The sequence below is a fragment of the Apodemus sylvaticus genome, chromosome 6 (assembly GCF_947179515.1).
Source record: "Apodemus sylvaticus chromosome 6, mApoSyl1.1, whole genome shotgun sequence".
In the NCBI taxonomy this organism is placed as follows: domain Eukaryota; kingdom Metazoa; phylum Chordata; class Mammalia; order Rodentia; family Muridae; genus Apodemus; species Apodemus sylvaticus.
Window position 1 is genome coordinate 46,523,717 of NC_067477.1, and position 21,200 is coordinate 46,544,916.

General features: G+C 45.3%; 1 protein-coding gene across 6 annotated transcripts in view; it reads right to left on the reverse strand.

Annotated features, from left to right (window-relative positions):
* Positions 1-21,200, reverse strand: part of Syne2 (spectrin repeat containing nuclear envelope protein 2) — a 297,205-nt gene that overhangs the window by 228,114 nt on the left and 47,891 nt on the right. For all 6 annotated transcript variants that reach the window (XM_052185627.1, XM_052185630.1, XM_052185629.1 and 3 more), the window contains exon 3: positions 1,411-1,472. In XM_052185627.1, coding sequence (XP_052041587.1) covers positions 1,411-1,472 — 62 coding nt within the window. The remainder of the gene's footprint in view (positions 1-1,410; positions 1,473-21,200) is intronic.

The window sequence follows — 21,200 nt, forward strand, 5'->3', positions numbered from 1 at the left end:
GACACATTGTGTGGAACGGGCAGAGAGGGAGGACAGAGGTGAGCATCATTAATCAGACATTCAGGTTGTCTAGGTTTCTCAGCATCACTGAGACAGAGGATGGAGTGGCATTTGGAGGTCCCTAGGTCCAGACCGCGTTTGTGGCCCAGCACTGTCCCTTGCCATGTATTTGACCAGGGACAAGGCATGGGCATTCTCTATAGAAATTCTACTTTCTCTCACATAACAATACTGTCAAATCATTTAGAAATCACGAAGAAGGCTGGTGAAGTAAAACGAACCTGAAATCCTAGCACTAGAAGGTTGAGGCAGGAGGATGGTCAAAAGTTCAAGGCCTATTGGGTCTACACAGTAATATCCAAGCCAATCAGAGTTATATATTAAGACCTTGTCTTTGTCTCAAACAAAGAAAGGAAGTATGGCTGGAGAAACAGCTTAGCACTTAAGAGCAAGTACGGTTCCTGCCGAGGATCCAAGTTCAGTTCTCGACACTAATGTTTGGCTGCTCAAAATTGCAGCCCCAGGGCATCTGTGGACCTTTTCTGGACTCCAAGGGCACTTGTATGCATGGGTGAGTGTGCATACAAGTAAATAAAACTTTTTAAAGGAAATAATCATAGGGAATTCAAGGATATAGCTAAATGGCTAGACAACTGCTTCACATAGGAGCCTTGAACTAGATGCCCAGCAAAAGAACAGAATGAACGTGTGAGCTAGGCAGTAGCCCTTCTATAGTCTCAGCTACTCAGAAACTAAGGCAAGTGAATCGCTTAGATCGGGGAGTTTCAGAACAGAGAAGAAAAAACAACCTCACCTCAAAAACTAACATGTAAAACAAGAATAAAATTAAGTTGAAAATAAACCGTGCTCTAAAGTGTGCTGCTTACTAAGCTATGATTTTAAAACAACGGATGCCACAGACATGCTTCATCGTCACACAGAACAAGTTTAGGGTGGTGCCTGACACCCATCACTCAATACAAACATCACGTTGTTATTATGCCATTCGAGGAGAAAAGTGTTATCACTGTAAATATTTTTACAGGGTTGTCCAGCTCCTTCTCAAGTGCCGTTTTCTTGTTCCAGGAAAAAGTGACAGATAAACCAGAACACCAATGTGAGAGCATTCTCTTATGAAAAGACATTGATGGCCTTCTCCGTGACCTTCTCTGTGACCTTCTCCAGGTCATCACAATGTCTTGTTTTGCTCTGGGGTTTATCTGTTTGTTATCAACAGGGTCACACATAGCCGGAGCTGGCCTTGAACTCAGTACACAGCAGAGGCTGGCCTTGAACCCCTGACCCTCCGGCCTCAAGCTCTCAGATGCAGGAAATCGGGGCATTGACCACCCCGGTGGAGAGCTTTGGAACTGAGGAAGCAACAGCTTTCACAGCCTAACATCACCTCACCTTTGCCAACTGTGAGTTTATCCAGCAGGTAAAGGTTTTCTTCTGAGTGTCCTCCTGCTCGGCTAGGAAAGAAGAGACAACAGTGGTCACAACATGAGAAGCTACAGACTCCTTCTGAACCCACGGAAGCACCTAAAGTCCCTCACCCAGGAAGCGTGTCCACAGACTCAGTCAGGGTCTAATTTAGTTTCAGACTAAATTTCAGATGGTCAAACAAAGACTGTTTCAGAAGTAGTAGATAATGTGATATAATTTTTCTTAACATCCCAACTAAACGGACAAGAAAGGATGGTTTTCAATACTTGTTATTAACAAAAGAATTGAGATATTTCACAACTTTGTACTGTTCAACAGACTGTTAAGAAGGAGAAGCACCCCTAGCCCCCAGCTCTGAATCACCCCAGGGCATCTGAAAATGTCTTAGAAGGTTCACTGAGGTTATTGCAGTTCAGCATTGACACTGTATCAAAAAATTTATCATGTAAAATGCCCCAATCTTGAATAAACCATAGAGACCAAGGTTCGAATCCTGTCCCTATGACTGAGTGGCTATGCAACCTTGAACAGTAACAAGGCAGTGACAAGCACTCACCTCTGGAGGTTGATTTGAAAGGTAAATGATTCACCTAGTACACCGGGCACAGACTGACCCGGAGCAAACACATAGCCATGTTCTCATTAAGCAGGCAGGAGTTAGGACTGGGGGCAGAGTGAATGCTAGAATCCATGCTTGCTTCTTTCTCCTGTATCATGTGGTTCAGATCCCCTTCATAAGGAATGTTGCTGCCCAGAGTGGGCTGGGTCTTCCTGCATCAATGAACAGCCAGTATAATGCCCCATGGACATACTAACCTGTTAGGCTTCCTTTAGCATCCTGCCCCCCTCAGTGCCAAGCAGAGACCTTCCATTCTATGGGCTGAGCACGTGCGAACAATGAGCTTCCGTTCTCCCAGCCTCTCCACCTGACGGGCGGGTATCAACAGGAGCCAGTATATCCTTTCCACATCTGCCCAGAGGCTCACTTGGTCTCTATGTTTTGTCACAGCAATAGAAACGTAACTAAGACACCCCCAGTAATGATCAGTGTCACCAGCATCTATTGGTGCCCTCAATGCTGCCCAACAGTGACAGTGGTCACTTCTCTCCCGCTAATGGACAGATGCATGGTAATTTCACATTCCCTTCTTCAAACATCCAATGCCTCTTCCCCAACTCTTACTCTCTGCTAAGACCTGGCTTTGTTCTTGTTTGTGTTAGCTAGTATTAACTCTCAACTTAACACAACCAAGACTCACTTGGGGGAGAAAATCTTAATGCAGAATCGTCTACATCAGGTTAGCATGTCCATGGGGCATTATACTGGCTGTTCATTGATGCAGGAAGACCCAGCCCACTCTGGGCAGCAACATTCCTTATGAAGGGGATCTGACCCACATGATACAGGAGAAAGAAGCAAACACAGATGCATTTACTGTCTTTGTGGCTGACTGTGGATGTGGTGGGACTAGCTGCTCGAACTCCAGACTTGACTTTCCTCAAACAATGAGCACTAGGCCAAAGAAACCCTTTCTTCCCTAAGTTGCTTTTTTTTTTTTTGCCAGAATATTTTATTACAGCCACAGAAATTGAACCAGAACATTGCTAGGTTGTTTTGTTTTGTTATGTTTGGGGGGAGGTTGCTTTTGTTTTTTTGTTTTTGAGATAGCGCTCAAGGAGCCCAGATTAGCCTAAGATTCGCTAGGTAGCTGGAAATAGCGTTGGACCCCTGATCTCCCACCTCTGCCTTCCAAGTGCTGGGATCGTAGGCTCGCTCACCATGGACAGCTGGTTTACACGGTGCTGAGGATTTAATGCAGGACTTCAGGCATGCTAAGCAAACATCCTGTCAACCAAGCTACTGCCCCAGCCCATGAGCTCCTTTTTCCCAGGACACCGAGCAGTCTCATGTAGCCGCCCAGAGCACTCTAGTCTAACCTAGTGCACGCATCAGCCTTGGTCAGATCGTCCTTAGCCCTCCTCTCCCTCACCAGGTCCTATCTCTGTCACCTAGTGGAGGACATTTTTCTCTCTTCCATTCCCTATCATCTTCTTCCCTAAGTCTTGAGCCATTCCCATCAGGATAAACACATACTGTTACTTCTCCCTCTGGAAAGAAGAACTGACCTTCCTTAGCACCCACTCCCAGTCAACATTGCTTCATTGGTCTGCTGTCCCCAGGTCCTCTCCTCCTTCACTCTGAAGTGGCCCCACACCAGTCAGGTCCTCACCATACCCCTGAGAATGCTCTTTGTCGGGTCAACACGAGGCCAGGATCTCAGTGCTCCCTTTTCACTAAAAGCATCGTATAGTGTCATATTTGGCCTGCATTTCCTGGCATCACGGGGCAGCATCCAATACAGAGAACGGCTATCTCCTACCCTCAGGGCCCACACTCTCATTTTCTTCCTATACCGCTGGCTGGCTGGCTGGCTCGCCTCTTTATCTCTCAGTCCCTACCTAACACCTTGGGAAATCCTCTCAGGTCCATCTTCAAAACCTCCTCTGAGGCTGGGGAGAGAGTCAGCAAGGTGCTTGCCTTGCAAACATAATTTGCTCCCTAGCATTTATCAAAAAAAGGCAGGCATGGTGCTCTTAAGCCCAGAGATGAAGAGACAGGGACAGGGGGGCTCCCTGAAGCTAACTGGCAGCCAGTAAGAGACTCTGCCTCAACAACAACACATACATACACACGCACACACACACATACATGAACATGAACATGTATGCACAAAGCATTCTAGATATCTCTACTTTTTACTATCTTCATTACACTACCCTGGGCCAAGTCACCTCCAATGGGGCTACCGTAATATACTCTTACAAGTGTGACACTAAATTTAGGACCTTAAAATGCTTTAAGTTGATAACCCCCAAGTTAAAAAGCTACAGGTGTCATGGCCAATTACGGATATTCTTAGTTTTAATGTATTTCTTTTTTTCCCCCCATCACATCCATTTTCTCCTCCTCACAGCTTTAAGTCAGCTGCAGTCCGACGACTGACACCTCATTGGGTGGTCAGTGATTGTTAGTTAAACTAAACTAGGTTCCAACAAGCCAACTGAAGTCTTCAGGGGGTTGGGAGTTCATGCTTCTTATTTTAATTTTATTTTACAGAAGCGTTACAAGGGCTACAGTCCCCTTACCAAGTCTCCTGGGATCTCTACAATGTGCTCTCAGCACTTTTTCTCCCCAGTTAGTAGCTGATAAATAACTTTAAATAAGTACTGCAAACTCGCAGAAGAGCTAATTTTATTTCTCAGCGGGGGTTGGGACAAATTTTAATGAATCCAATATACAAGATACATGTATACAATGTACATTTACCAAGCAAGAAGAGATCTGTCCTCCTTAACTATAAAATAGAAGTTCAAACTAAAATTTAAAAAACAAGGACAACAACTATCAACCTTCTTGCTTATCCCCAGGGGACCAACAGAGTCTCCTATTCAGGAGATAATGTATGGAAAAGGAATGCCCTTGCAAGAATATTACCACATCCAGAAAGATGCTGCCTCACTCCAGGGAAGTCGCAGGGACAGAGGAAGAAGGAGATGCACATTAAATAACTTTGGTGGTGGGACGTGGCACAAAACCAGGTTCCGCAAGTGCATCCCCAGCCTCTGGAGTGTTAGTGCTCTGGGTTCATCTGTAAATCTCAGTCATTTGATCTCCACTCCGAAAAGAGGAGCTTTTATTTCATGTTCAGTTAACACTAGACAAAACAAGTCTTGAGACTGAGTACCCTGGGGTCTCTGAGCTTTCCCAGGGTGGGAAAACAGACACCAAAATGAGGGTTTTCATTCGACGGGTGAAATCAGAGCAGCTTGTCTAATCGAAAGTTCAGCAAAGAGTAACCTCTGACCGAGAAGCACAAACATGAAGTAAAACAGTCAAACTGTTAGAAAGAAACCTGGTTATCGCTGGCCTGATTTGTTTCAACTCCAACAGAAACGGGGGAGGGAGGGGGGGCTGGTAGGAAAAGGAGCAGTCAGCGCGACCCCACGGGGCAACCCCCTCCACAGAGAAGCAACGCACAAAGGAGCCTCCAGAGAAAGGCTTGGAAAGCCCTCTGAGGCTTTTCAAAACTTACTGTCCAAACAAGAGAACAACTCTCTTTAACGGGGAAATCAGAGCCCTTCAAACACAAAGATGGCTTTACTCAAAGCCATCGCAGGTACACAGAACACCTCTGCAGATGTTCCGTGCCTCGGAGATCCCTACCCCCAGATTTCACAGGTTTTCATTCTGCCTTGCCCCCAGGAGGACAGTTAATTCTGCAGGAACTAGAGTCAGGCAGCTCACCCGGAGCCAGGAGACTTAGTAACCTTTTGTTCTTTTAGGGGCTGACCCATGGAGGGACCAATAATTAAGAGCCACGTGCTTACCTCAACTTAATAAAAACCTTCTTAGAACAGCATCTAGAGAATAGGACCTTTTAAAGAGCAGATGGCCGGGTCGGGGGGAGGGGAGAAGAAATGAAAGGACTATTAGAAATGACGTAATACAATGGTGAGTTTCAGTGAAAATGCTAAGAAATGGGACTTGATTTTGGAGACGAATGAGGGAACATATGTGGCTCACGTCAACATTAATGTAGGCATCCGTCATTATCACTCTTCAAAACTACTTGGCCGATGAAAAGGGAGGCAAAGAGTTTTCTCTTGGTAGCATTAGCATGAAAATGCACATCACCCAAAGGTCTGCTCCAATTCAGTCTGCCTTCTGAGAGCTGGCAACAGCATCCCCCTCAGCTGGGAGGGGATTGAACTGAAGCTCATTTCAGATCTGCCGTGGCTCCTGGGTCTCAGAAAGGTCCCAACGTCTTGCAGAAGTCCACCTGAGATGCTAATATAGGGAGTCTTCTTCACGGTAGGTTCAAAAGCAGTGCCCCAAGGTCAAGGCACGACACAACTGTCCTCCTCTTCAGCCAAGAACCACGAGGACAGAAGTGCCACATCTCCTGGAGCAATTGATCATCAATTCAATTGAACGGCCTACCGCATCCAGTGCCAGACGCAGGACTTGGATTTTTCATTCCCTTCATTAAAATCTGTCCATCATTTCAAAATTCCTTACTGGATAAGTTATACGTTCCTAGGCTAGCATTCTCCACTAATAATGTTTCTCTAAGCTACTTTTTATATACATGCACATATGTGTGGTGGGCTGGGATATGATTGATTGTACATGTGGGTGTATGTGTGCATGTCTGTGTGCACATGTGGGCCATTAGAAGTATTCCTCAATACTTGCAGAGGGCCTGAGTTTGGTTCTCAGCACCTACAATGAGATTGTATAATGAGATTGCTCACAATTGCCTGAAACTCTAGCTCCCAGGAAATCTAACACCTCTGGCCTCCACAGGCACCTGAACTCATTTACACAGACACACACACACACAAGTTAAAAATAAGTTTTTTGGTTTTTTTTTTTTTTTTAAGATCTATGTCTCAGTCAGGGTTTCTATTGCTGTGATGAAACACCTTGACCAAAACAAGCTGGGAAGGAGTGTGTGTATTCAGCTCCTGTTTCTGCATCACAATTCATCAGCAAAGAAAGTCAGGACAGGACAGGAACTCAAGCAGGCCTGGAACCTCAAGGAGGCAGGAGCTGATGAGAGGCTGTGGAGTGCTGCTTGCTGGCTTGTTCGTGGCTTGTTCAGCCTGCTTTCGTATAGCACCCAGGACCACCAGTCCAGGGATGGCACCACCTCCCCTATTGGGCACTAATTGAGAAAATGCCTTAGAGCTGGATCTCATGGAGACATTTCCTCAACTAAGGCTCCTTTCTTTGATGACTCTGGCTTGTGTCATGTTGACACACAAACCCAGCCAGTACAATCTGAAATCACAAAGGTTTCAAAACAACAAAAGTAGAAATCAAAAATGTAAAACTTAAAAATTAACTTTACTCTTCAAAAATCCCACCTGCTTTTGAGACAGGGTCTTTCTGTTATAAAGTCGTGGCTGTCCTGGAACTCACTAGGTAGAGGCTGGCCTTGAACTTACAGAGATCCAACAGGAACTCCAGAGGGAAGAGCTCATCTGAGCTGTTTACTGGGTTCCCGGTTCCTACAGTAGCACTGAGTAGGCAGGAGGCACTCAGCCAGTATTCAGGCAATCAATGAGTGCTGATTCAATTAATGCAGATGAAGTTCCTTTTCTTATACCAATAATTAAAAAGGCAAAGATTTAGGCACTGAGCTAGTTTAGTTCTTGTCTCCTGTAACAGTGATAAACACTATGGCCAAAAGCAGCTTGGGGAAGAAAACAACATTTCTTATTTCATCTTCTATTTCCAGGTCATAGTCTATCCCTAACGGAAGTCAAGGCAGGAACTTAAGGCGGAGCAAAGATAAAAACTACAGAAGGTGACTGCTTCTTGGCTTTCTCTTGGCGTCTGCTCAGCTAGCTTTCTTATACAAGACAAGATCTCCTGTCTAGGGATGGTTCTGCCCACAGTGGGTTGGGTCCTCCGACATAAATCTACAATCGGGAAAATGGGCCCCACAAAACTGCTCACAGGCCGGTCACCCTCTAGTAACTCTGAGCTGTATCAGGATGACAGCTCAAGCCGACAAACTGGGAAAGTCATATGGTAAGAAGAAATTTCAAATTATAACCTTCCAAACACGGAAAGGACGATAGACACATATACCCAATAGAAAGAATAGCACTGACGTGTAGGTGCTACTGAGGATGTTTGCTTCAGGGAAGAAGAACAAGTCGGTCTGAGGCTGAAGTTGGATGCTTGTCTAGTATGCTCAGAGCCCCAGCCCTGCATAAACTAGATGTGGTTTTGCACACTTAAAATCCTAGCAAGGGGAGGAAGGCAAGATGATCAGAAGCTCAAGGTTATCCTCAGCTACCTATGGGGTTTAATGCCAGCCTGAGACACATGGGATTCTGTTTCAAAAATAAATAAGAAATATTTTACGATACAAATATACATAAAAAACAAGTTATAAAACAGTGTGCTTCTGTGATCCTACATATGTGTGTGTGTGCATTTTAAAGGATAAAGCCCAACGCTGTTTCTGGCTATTCAAATTACACCCTGCTGCCCACTTACTGGAGTTATGAACTACACCTTAAGCTTTGAGGTGTCTCTCCTGCTCTGTGTAAACCTGTACCGTTAAATATACTTTCCTGTGTTTGGGTTTTCCTTTCCAGAGCTCCACATGTTGAAGATATGCTCAAAACATTTGCTGAGTGACAGACAGACAGTCACTATTGCGATCAAGAACAGACTTGTCATTGTATAAGGGTCTTTTTGTCAAGTTATCCTAACCCTGTGTGCTTCCTAATTCTTTTTTTTTCCCTTCAAATAAGCCCTGGGGTATGCTCCCTTCCAGGGTCCAAATGTACACCCAGGCCAGAAGGGCTCCAAACCTCCCCAGGAATTTTTATGGTGACTGGTGACTTCATGACATGGGCATAAAGTATAACACAATCTCAGTCTCTCTCTCTCTCTCTCTCTCTCTCTCTCTCTCTCTCTCTCTCTCTCTCTCTCCCTGAGTCTATCAAAAATCACTTTATTAAAACAAAAGATGTAGGCTAGAGAGATAGTTCCTTGAGCTGCCACCAGTCTGATGAGCTGAGTTGGACCCTTGGGTCTCATATGGTAGGAGAGAACGAACCGGAACAAGTTATTTTCTGACCTTTGTGTGTGTGGTGTGTGTGTGTGTGTGTGTGTGTGTGTGTGTGTGTGTGTGTGTGCGCGTGAACACACACACACACACACACACACACAAATTTTTTTAAAAAAATGTTCCTGGATAAGGTTTTTGAGAGCTCTGATGAAAAACAGGGCCAAAACACCAAACAGTAGAGCACAGTGCCCCTGATAGACTTAGAAAGCTGCAAGGGCCTTAGGAGCTCTGAGCCAGGAACCAGGGCAGAGAGCAGGTAAGTATTTCTTATGAAGGCACGGGCACGGGCTAATGAGGCCCAGCCATGACACTTTAAAATAATATTCCCAGCTTATCCTGAGCTGGACCTCTCACGCAAAGATAATCAGGTTTGAACAACACATTTCAGCCACGTGTTCCAACAGACATCCAGAAGAATCATAACCTGTTATCCAACGCAGAGGGCATCAGCCGGCCAAGTCTGCCTTGCCTGCTGTTTCTCATGGAGATGATAACAAACAGGAATAAATAAAGAAGCGAGTTGAGGGAAATCAAAGCACAGCACATATAACCCAGAGAAGAAAACCCTAAAACTCTGCAAGGATAAACAGGGGAAGGCCTGTTGCTTAACAACAAAGTGGAAAAATAACAGTTTCTTGCAACCAGCTATATGCAAGCAACTGAGAAAGGCAAACAGATACTTCTGGGGCTGAGTCCTGCCTTACTAACCTAGTAAGGCGAGTCAGAAAAGTAATGCTGACAAACAGACTCCGGTGCGCCTGTGCAGACACAGCTCCACCTCAGACTCCTGCTTCACATCATCCCCCACAGAATCTAATTCGCCCCTGTGGAAAAGCAGCCCTGGCCTGTGGAGGCCAGCATCAGACTTTGTCTCCACAGCACCTCAGGAGATCTGGCACCTACCTCTTTCTCTACACTGTCCGTCAGCACTCCAGCTCGCCTGTCTGGTGTCCCATAAGCTCGGGCAGGATGTCTCTATGGTCAGACAGGTCGGCTCAGCGTCCCTCCAGTCCTACCCTAGACTACCACTCCAGTCTCAGCCCAGACACATCTGGCTTCTTTCCTTCTGGACCCTTCTTCGCAAGCCTTGAGGAAGTCCTAGCTCCTGACCCCATCTCTAAGACTAGCCACATTCAGATCTTGGCCCCATGGCTCTATCTTAGAGGAAAGCCAAGGCAACCAAGTTTTTATTTCCTGTCAGAGAGTCAGGAGACGTTCCACATTTGCTCATAAGTTACAGCTCATCTTAATCTATTATCATTGTTGAGACCAGGTTTAGAGTCACACTACTTCCATGTGACCCTGTTATGATCCCATAGTTGTGCACTTGGGGGAGACAGAGGCACGCTGGTCTCCAGATGTCTTCCCAACAGTAAAATGGGGCAATGATACCCACTTCAGTCATTACAAGGCTTTACTCTACTGACCTAGAGTCTGGAAATTACAATAAATTGGCCTTATAGGATCTGTTGCCTAGTTTTATAAATAAAGTTTTATTTGATCACAGACTCATATTTTTCAAAGATTTATTTATTTATTATTATATTTAAGTGTACTGTAGCTGTCTTCAGACACACCAGAAGAGGGCGTCAGATCTCATTACGGATGGTTGTGAGTCACCATATGGTTGCTGGGATTTGAACTCAGGACCTTCAGAAGAGCAGTCAGTGCTCTTAACCACTGAGCTATCTCCTTTTCCATGTTGCCAGAAGCTGCTTTCATGCTAAGGCAACACCACAGACAGTTATCAGAGACTTTGTAGTAAAGATTAGAATATTAACATCTGGTCCTTCGCAGAGCAGTCTATGAGTTCCTGGTATGAACCATGCCTAGTCTATGCAAGTAAACATTAGTGGTTATATGGAAAACCGAACGTCAAGTGAAAGAAACCAGTCAGGAGAATATAACAAATTGTACGATTCACTTATATGACATGCCCAAACAGGACGTGTCTGAGGGTACAGTGCTGAACCAGATCGAAAATCCGAAGTGATGATGGTCTGCCCGACTCTATGAATATCTAGTTCATCATTTCAAACAAATGACTTAAGTATGTCAGTCTTTGTTTTTAACTCTTTGCTTTTGTTTGGGGTAGTGAGACCAGGGTCTCACTGTATGGTTTGGACTGGCCTGGAACTTCTTATGCAGACTAGGCTGGCCTTGAACTGACCTAGAGACCTGCCTGACTGTGTTTCCCCAGTGCTAGGATTAAAGGCATTCAGCACCACACTCAGCTATCTTTAACTTTTTTTTTTTTTTTTTAATGCTGGGGAGAGAACCCAGGACCGGGGGTATGCTACGTAAGAGCTCCAACAGCCCGTGAATATTATGACATATTAGACCTTAATAAAGTTTTAAGTCCTGGGGTTGTTTGATTAGACAGTTGCATCTCCTTACTAGCTACAGGCACTAATGTCTACTACCATGTCTCATTTTACTTCCTGATTTGGTTTTGGGTTTTTTTGCTTTTTATTTTTGTATTCTGGTCTTTTGCGTGCCTGTATCTCTGTGTATCATGTGCATGCCTAGTGTCCCAGAAGCCAGAAATAGGCATCAGAGTGCCTGGAGCTAAAGGTACAGATAACTGTGAGGTGACATGTAGCTTCCAGAAATCAAACCTAGACCAACCCAACGGTTTCCCTTTATACCTGTGAGGCACGGTGCTTTTCGTGTGTGCTGGGAGCAGTTAAATGGCTGGGGGAGGGGAGAGGGGCCATGTTGCTATTTCCACAACCAGTATAGAGGTTTGAGCACCTAGTTTGATAAGAAATTAAACAGCCAGTGATTTCTACATTGAGCCTTATGTGACACTCGAAAGTTTGTGCTGACACAGAAGTGAGCCACGCCCTTGGGTAAACAACCTTGATTTTACACTTAGCCCTTTCCACCCTCCCAGGAATATAGCTCCTGGCTGTGGGAGTGAGCACCTGAGTCTACCACACAGACACAACGCCCAGAGTCTGACAGACCTGGGCTGCTCAATAAATATCAACGGATTAACTGAGCCAAAGTACTATGATATTTTTTGATACAGATATAAAACCCTTTACCACCACCTCTTAATCTACGTCTTATCATCAAATCAAACTGGAACAAGCTCCGGTGAAAGCCAAGGTGTGTGAACCTGAGCTCCTCCTGGGGCCAACCCTGGTGCCTCTGAGCAGACTTCAGAGGTCCAAAGTTCCAGGCCTCCCTGAGCTGCCTGTGATTTCAAAGAGGGGTCCTCACTCCAGAAAACTGGCATATTATTTGGTGTTCAAGTGCAAGTTTCTGGGTTTTGTCTCACAGAGATTCTGATACATGGGTTCATACACCTCACTTTGGGGACTAGCTCCCTAAACCAGTTTGGACAATTTTACACACAATTTATTATTGAGACAACAGACAGATGGAAACAGGAAAAGCTGTCCAAATAGTGTAGTAATAATCACCAGGTCATTAATCTAATATATATTAACACACATCTGTCATCCACGAGGATGTCCTAACACACACCTAGATGGCCTATGAATGCTGGCCAGAACCAGCTGAATCCAAGAGTAGGGGAAGAGCGCACGGTGGGAACCACTGCAGCATTTAGCAAAGGCCTCAGTGCCTCCCACAGCCCAGCCTGAGTTCACTTGCCTTAGAGAGCCTGAAATTCAGAAGTGTCTGATTTTAAAAACCCAAGTTCACATCTTTATCTCAGAGTGAGCTGAAATGTCGGGCCCATGCCGGCTCTAGCTACCATTTTGCTCTCTCTCCAACAAGCCTAAAACTGTTTTTTTTTTCTTGGTTTTGTTGTTGTTGTTTTTAGTTTTCTGTTTTGTTTTGGGTTTGGGTTGTTTGTTTATTTGTTTGTTTGTCTGTTTTGAGACAGAGTCTCACGTATCCCAGGTTGGTGTTGAACTTGCTATGCAACTGAGGAATTCCTGCCCCCCCTGATTTTACCTTCGAGGTGCTGGAATTATAGGTGCTAGGATTCCTAGGGTCACCCGTTTCTGCCGTGCTGGGGATGGAAGCTGGAACTTCGTGCACGGTAAGTGAGCATTCTACCAACCGAGCTCCATCCCCGGCACCGAGCCCAAACTTCTGTCATGTGTTCCTTGTCTTGACTTCCTTATTACACTAACTCGTCCGCTCTCTAAGTTGGCAGCCACAACTCTTCCATGTAGTGGCCAGCTAGGCCACCCTTAACAGACCCAATGCTGGCCACGGATCCTTCTCAGTACTCCTAAGACATCTGAGGGCATCAGACCCTCTTTCCCTGCTCTCCCTTCTTGGACAGTTCTTCTCCATTGTGACCCTCGGATCCACACTCACCTGGGTTTCGGCCTTCGCAGGACACCCTTCTCTGACCAAGCCTAGACTCGACTCATTTTACATCTTCCTTTCTCTGTCATAGTCTACCTGGGCCCATCTCTTTTTCTAAATAGTCTCATCTACTCCAATGGTAGAGGTTGCTACCTCAATAGCCCCCAAGACAATAAATACCCTGAGTTCAGTGGCCGTCTCTCTGAGCCTCCTGCCTGTCTAGCTGCCTGCTCTTTGGTAGTTCTAGTTAGTTGTTCCATAGACACCTCCAACTCAACATTTCCAATACTGAGTTAGTCATCTCTAACCAACTCCCTTCCTCCCCTGCATTGCTGACAATGAACAGTTCCATCATCCACTCCCTTGCCTAAGAAGAAACCTGAAAGTCTCTGATAACTCCCTTCCTAACTCTCTCCACCCTTCTCAGTCAATCCAGAAGCCCTGGTGCCTGTTCGGTACCTCCTGAATACCCCCTTGTCTGCATCATGACTGTCACCTCCAGATCAGGCCACGACTATGTCTCAGCGGGATCATCATGGCATCCTTCAGGCAGTCTTCCACAGTGGTTCCCATGAAGACGCCCCCACAGTGTAGCCTGGGGGATTTACAAAGCTAGGTGTGTATATGAGTCTACGCAACCATTCAATTGTTCCCTTTAGACTTAGAAAAAGCCCCACCTCTATGTTACCTCGAGGCAGTAAGAGCTGCATCCCTCCATGACCCTTCCATACTCTGGTCCACCTGTCTGTTTCCATGACAACGCATTCAGCCTCCCCTCTGAACCTTCGGTGGTTGCCACTGCCCCACCCACTCCTCTCATCCTCGCCCTCCTCAAGTTCTAAACAGGGTCTCCGGTGTAGGAACCCCTCCCTGTTGAACCCTCCCCTGACTTTTAGTCTTCACTCTTACACAGTGCACCTCTTGCCTCTCCCAGCACTTATCCCTCTATACTGATCCTGTCTACATACTTACGGGGATCCCTGTAATCAGACATACTTCAAAAAATGTGTGCCATATATGGCCACACATGTTCAGCCAAGCACCTTACACACAACACATACACAAAAATCTGTGCTGTGAGCTAGACATAGTGGCTCATGCCTGTACCCTAGCCCTCAACTGGAGCAGGAGGATTGTCCTAACTTTGAAGCCAGCCTGGGCTATAATGAATACCAGGCAGGTCAGGCTGCATAGAAGACTTTGTCTGCAAATTAATTATTAATGAATTTTAAAATATTGAATAGTGAATACCCAAGTAAATGAATCAAACTAAGGCTAAGCGTAAATGAGCCTATATTTAGAAGTAGAACAAGGCTGTGAGATGGCTGAGTGAGTAAAGGCGCTGTGGCCAGGCCTGACAACTTGAGTTTGATCCCGGGTCCCACAAAGAAGAAGCAGAAAACTAGCTCTACATATAATTTCTTTTTCATTCACCCCACACATCCCCTGATTCAGACTATAATGCCGCCCAAGCATCCCAAAAGCATCCTAACTGGATCACTCTCCTCATCCTCCCAGGTCCCCCTCCGTGCAGTGAATGCAGTGACCTTTTGCAAAATATAAATCAGATTATGTTACTCGCCTAGTTAACGGTTTCCAACCCAGGCACAGTAGTGGGGGCATATAATCTCAGCAGTTGGGAAACTGAGGCAGGAGTACCACTGAAGCCCAAGTATTCTAGGCTAGCCTGTACAATCTAGTGAGAACCTGTCTCAAAAACAAAAACAAAAACAAAAACAAAAACAAAAAAATGAAAAAAAGGTCCAGGATGGTTCCATCCATAGACTTTACCTCAGAACTGTCAAATCTCTTCCTGATGCATCTCTGCCTTGCCTGGCTTTCCAAAACCAGCTCAGACAAACCTCTACCCATCACAGGAGGTCTGCACCTATGTGCACGCACGTGCGCATGTGCAGGTCAGAGGACAACGTGAAGAACTGGTTTTCTCCTCCCACCGTGTGGATCCTGGGAATCAAACCCAGCTCTTCAGCCTTGATGACAAGCACCTTTCTGTAGTCAGTGAGCGATCTGTTACTTCATCAGTCCTAAACTCTTTGTCTTGAAGAAGCCTACCCCAAGACAAAGAAGTCATCTGTGCTGACTAGTTTTGGGTCAACTTGAAACAAGCTAGAGTCATCTGAAAGGAGGAAGCTTCAGTTGAGAAAATGCCTTCAGAAGACCCAGCTATAGGGATTTTCCTTGGTTAGTGATTGATGAGGGAGGGCCCAGCCTGGTGTCCTGAGCACTACAGAAAGCAGGCTGTGAGAAGCAAGCTAGTAAGCAGCACCCTCCATGGCCTCTGCATCAGTTCCTGCCTCCAGGTTCCTGCCTTGTTTGAGTTCCTATCCTGACTTCCTTTGATGATGAACTGTGCTGTGAAGTTTAAGCTGAATAAACCCTTTCTTTCCCAAGTTGCTTTTGGTCAGGGTGTTTCACCACAGCAATAGAAACCCTAGCAAGGGCATCATCGAGCACTGTCACAAAAGCCAGCTAGTTGGCTTAGCCTCGGCCACGCGCTCACACTTTTCCCGCTTGGGATTGAGTGAGTCTTGGCTATAGTGTGACCCTTACGTGTCCATTCCTCATAATATACCAAAGGAGTCCACCGCTGTTCACCTGGGAATGGGACTCTGAGAAATGCCGTCTTATGAGGTGACAAGAGAGGTGTCCCTTTTGGTGTCCCCTGGCTGACTCTAAAATAGAAGGCTTTCTAGATCTACATACAAGCCCTGTGGGCTTGTGAGTGTCAAAGCTTATCTAAGTTTCTGTTTCAACATTAACTTTGACTTGATCCATACTTTGGAAGTGCCTTGGTTTGAAGATACTAATCCCTCCGGAAAGGTCTGCCAATAAAACATACAAACAGGAAAACTAATTCCTACTATAAAAAAAATCCTCCTCGTGAGGCCAGATAAACAATTCAGTGGTAAAGAGCACTGGCTCCTCTTCCAGAGGACCCCAGCACCCACACAGTAGCTCACAACCATCAGGAACTCCAGTTCCAGGGGATACAGCATCCTCTTCTGGCCTCTGCAGGCCAAGCACACACGTGCCGTATAGACAGATATACATGCAGGCAAACCATTCATAGACATAAAATAAAAATAAACATTTTTAAAAAATCACACTCAGCTCAGTGAAAGGTTAACAATGTTTTGGAAAGACATTGAATACTTCTCAAACTTGAAAAGGGCCATTTGCACTCTGCATTTGAGACAGGCGCCCTACACCTTGTAATTCAGCACTGTGCTCCAGCTAACAATCCCCCGCATTGTAAAGGCAGGGAAATAACGCACGGCCAGCAAGGTGTGTGGTAGGATTCCTTCCAGCGTCTTCTCAGGTTTTCATCCAGCACACATCCCACACCCTTACATCCAGAAGAGACTATTCATCTACATCCTCCTGAGAGACACCAAGAGAGCTTCAAACTATTCCATTTGTCTGATTTATTTTTATTACCACATTCAAATAACCATAAACACACTAGGGGAGGGCTATGGAGACGGCTCAGTGGATAAGGCACTAACCACCAAGCCTGAAGACATTTGAAACCCAGGACCTCCATGGAGGGAGAAAACCAACTCCGTCAACTTGACCTCTGACTTCCGTAGGCACATCATTTTTGTATGTGTGCTCATGCATGAATGTGCACGTGCACACACACACACACACACTAAATAAATGTAAAAAAAATCTAAAAAGGTAAAATAAGATTCTTGTAATTAAAGTTAATAAAGACGGAGAATGGTCAAAGAAAGAGACCTGAATCAGTCCCGACCTACAATGCTCACACCCACACCAACAGGTGCATACACCATTCACGAGCATGAGCACATGAGCTGTCCCCAACAATGTAAGCACACGAGGTTTACTTTTACCAAAATCCTCCTAAATGATTTAGAAAAACAGTCATTCAGAGAAACTGCAATCACCAGCGTTAGAAGCAGATATGGTAAAGTGTTGAAAGGACACATTTTTTTTTAATCCCCACATTTCAGACCATTAAAATCACAGACTCAACCCATCAAACACATACAAACTAATGTGTTGTATCAGTCCCTGATCTCTCGTTTCCATGATGAAAGCCTGTATTTCCCTACTCTAAGCCCAATCACACACACACACACACACACACACGCACACGCACACGCACACGCACACGCACACGCACACGCACACGCACACATGTACTCTCGAGTTCAGAAAATTTTGCATCTCTCATGGGGCTAATTTAAAGAGATTTTTACTTCTCTAAGCAATGAATGAGATCTTTGTTAACCCACTTTAACAAGATTCTAAATGACCCTGGATTTATCTTGCCCTAGTTTTCAAACTGTAGCTGGCCCAGAATAATACACGCTCCAAATTCCTTCAGAAAACAGAACCAGCATTCCCAGAAGCCAAAGCTATACATGCAGCCCAGGGGGCGGGAAATTTTTTCTTAAAACACTATTATACAAACATCACTAGAGTTCATTTTTTTTTAAATTTTCCATTTAGTCAGAATTTTGTTTTTGTTTTTGTTTTTAGAGATGATGTCTCTCTGTGTAGCCCTAGCTACCCTGGAACTGGCTTTGTAGACCAGGCTGGCCTTGAACTCACTTGAGATTAAAGATGTGTACTACCACTGCCCAGCAAGTCAAAATACTTTTTTTTTTTGGGTTTGGTTTTTTGGATTTGGTTTTTCCAGACAGGGTTTCTCTATATAGCCCTGGCTGTCCTGAAACTCACTCCGTAGACCAGGCTGGCCTTGAACTCAGAAATCTGCCTATCTCTGCCTCCCAGGATTACAGGCGTGCGCCACCACCGCCCAGCTCAAAATACTTTTAAGAGTACAGAACTTTGTAATGCCAAAGCAAACAACATTCCCAGAAAATATTTTTTAAAAAGATTATCAGGAGCTTTCTGTTGTTAAAGTTCAACACTAACAGTCAATAAGGATCTATAATTTAATTATTTTCTCTGTGTAGAATAAAGATCCAGCCAGGAAAAAGAATCCATGAGATCGCCTGCTTTCTACCGAGTAAGCAAGCAGTATGAACCGAGGAAGGCAAGCTCACTACTTGAGAGCACCTGTCTCCCTTTGCTGCTCTTTCTTCAACGTGTCCCCCAGTTCTCCCCACCAAGGTCTCTATTACAAAGGAACAGAAATCCTCCCCAGAAGCCTCCCCGCCAGTCCTGTTTCCCTTTCTCAGACAGCAGGAGTTCGTTCTCACAGCCCTGAGGTAGAGCAGATTTTCTCCCAGAAACACAACTACCACAGCCCTGCCCCTGCCTCATGTCGAAAGTCACCCATGTGGCTCATCCGATTTGGCACCACACACAAACTACTCTGCTCTTGAGGACCTTAGAGACCTTCGTGTGTGTGTGTGTGTGTGTGTGTGTGTGTGTGTGTGTGTGTGTGTGTAAGAGAGAGGGGGCAGAGAGAGAGAAAGAGTCTGGATTGGATTTTTTCAGATTATATTTACCTACTTATGTATATGTGCGTGCACACATGACAACATGCACAGGTGGAGGACAGCTTGTGGGGATCGGTTCTTTCCTTCTCCCAGGATCAGAACCAGATCATTGGACTTGGTGATAAGCACCCTTACCTGAGCCATGCTGATGGCCTTAGACCTTGGTTTTCTACACCAGAGTGGCCAATCAGTTATTCATTATACAATTGTTTCCTGGAGACTTAAATAATTCAGGAACATCACACACAGGGTGTCTGTCTGACACTTGCAAGACTCAGAGAGATTATCGAAGCAAGTGACATCCGAAGCCAAGAATGAGCTGGAATTTCTGCCTCCACCTTCCAAGTAATAAAACTACAGGTGCGCTCCTGGGTTAATAAACAGGCACATACCGCAGCACCACGCTCATTTTATATGGTAACAGGACTCGATCCCAAGGCTTCATTCGTGCACATACTTTACCAACTGAACTACATCCCAGACCCAATCTGACATTTTTAATAACGAGATGAATATATAACTCAATCTGCAATATGTTGCATAAACAAGATTTTTATCCCTTATTGAAACATCAAAAAATTGAACCCAGACATTTCTAGTCCTACTCTGAATTTATATGACAGACATCAATAGGGACGATTACCTCTGAGTACCCATCACTTCCGCCTGCCGCCTACAGGCAGAAGCATACCAGATGCCACAATTCACAAAGGTGCTCAGCCCATTTCTGTAAACGCCTTCAGTGCCTAACTTCTGCACACAGCTGGTTCTACCAAGTAAAAATTAGATACGACAGAACTGGCGAGATAGCTCAGGGGATAAAGGCTCTGGCCACTGACCCTGGACCCACAGGATATGAAGAGAGAGCTAATTCCCAGAAATTGGCCTTTGACTTTGTTTGTTTGTTTGTTTTGAGTCAGGGTTTCTCTGTGCAGCCCTGTCTGTCCTGGAATTCGTAGACTAGGCTGGCCTCAAACTCAGAAATCCGCCTGCCTCTGCCTTCCAAGTGCTGGGATTACAGGCGTGCACCACCACGCCCGGTGACCTTTGACTTTCTTAAGAGTCAGGCACACATGCACGTATACACTGGATAGATAGATAGATAGATAGATAGATAGATAGATAGATAGATAAGATTTTGAAAAATAAACATTACATCTCGTTATCATACTTTGCAACCTCTCCAACTAAACATGAATCATTAACTTTTCCTCTAGTATGGAAAAGAAACCCATTTTATGTTTCTGTTTTTAAGTCAGTCTTGGTCTGAAGCTCTTTTTTTTTTTTTTTTGGATTTGGTTTTTTCGAGACAGGGTTTCTCTGTGTAGCCCTGGCTGTCCTGGAACTCACTCTGTAGACCAGGCTAGCCTCTGAACTCAGAAATCCACCTGCCTCTGCCTCCAGAGTGCTGGAATTACAGGCATGCGCCACCACCCCCGGCTGGTCTTGAACTCTTGGTCAGCCTGCACCATTTCAACACTTATTCCCACCTAACCATAATTATGTAATCTTCACCTGGATAAATTTTAATGCTACTGAAAGCAAGAAATATGTGGGAAGCAGCTCAGCAGCAGTAGCTCATGCCTTTAGTCCCAGAACTCAAAAGACAGAGACAGGAGGATCCCTGTGTGTTTGAAGCCAGCCTGGTCTACAGATCAAGTTCCAGGATAGCCAGAGCTACACAGAGAAACCCTATCTCAGAAGAAAAAAACAACCAAAACAAAAAACAACAACAAAAAAAGGAGGGAGAGGGGGAGGGAGGGAGGAAGGGAGGGAGGGAGGGAGGGAGGGAGGGAGGGAGGGAAGGGAGGAGGAAGGGAAGAAGGGAAGAAGGGAAGGAGGAAGGAAGGAAGGAAGGAAGGAAGGAAGGAAGGAAGGAAGGAAGGAAGGAAGACGTGGAGAGCTTCCCTCCAGAATACCCAGTAAGTAACGAAGCCATTTAAATGGAGTACAATCTAGCTGCAGAGATCAGTTTTCTGTACCTAGCCCTGGAGCTACCCGGGAGCAGAAGATGTTTTTAATCTTTTATAATATGTCATCTAGATGATAACAGTGCTAAACAAAACATTCAAACACTGTCTGAGATGGCAAAGTACTGCGCTGAACGTGCGTTCACACAGGTCCACAATGACAGCTAAGCGCCCAGCAGCCCCTGGGCCAGGCCACAGCAAAGTGACCCCCTCTCGTGGTGGTTTGTGTAACCGAATACTGCTCCTTCCTAGTTCTCTGGCTAATTGAGAACATTGTAGCTAGACACTGTTTTTCTAAAGCATTTATTTGCCTACCCCATTTGTGAAAACGAAATGATTACAGAGTGTCCTTTGGGCAGCCCGGGTGTTCTACCTGC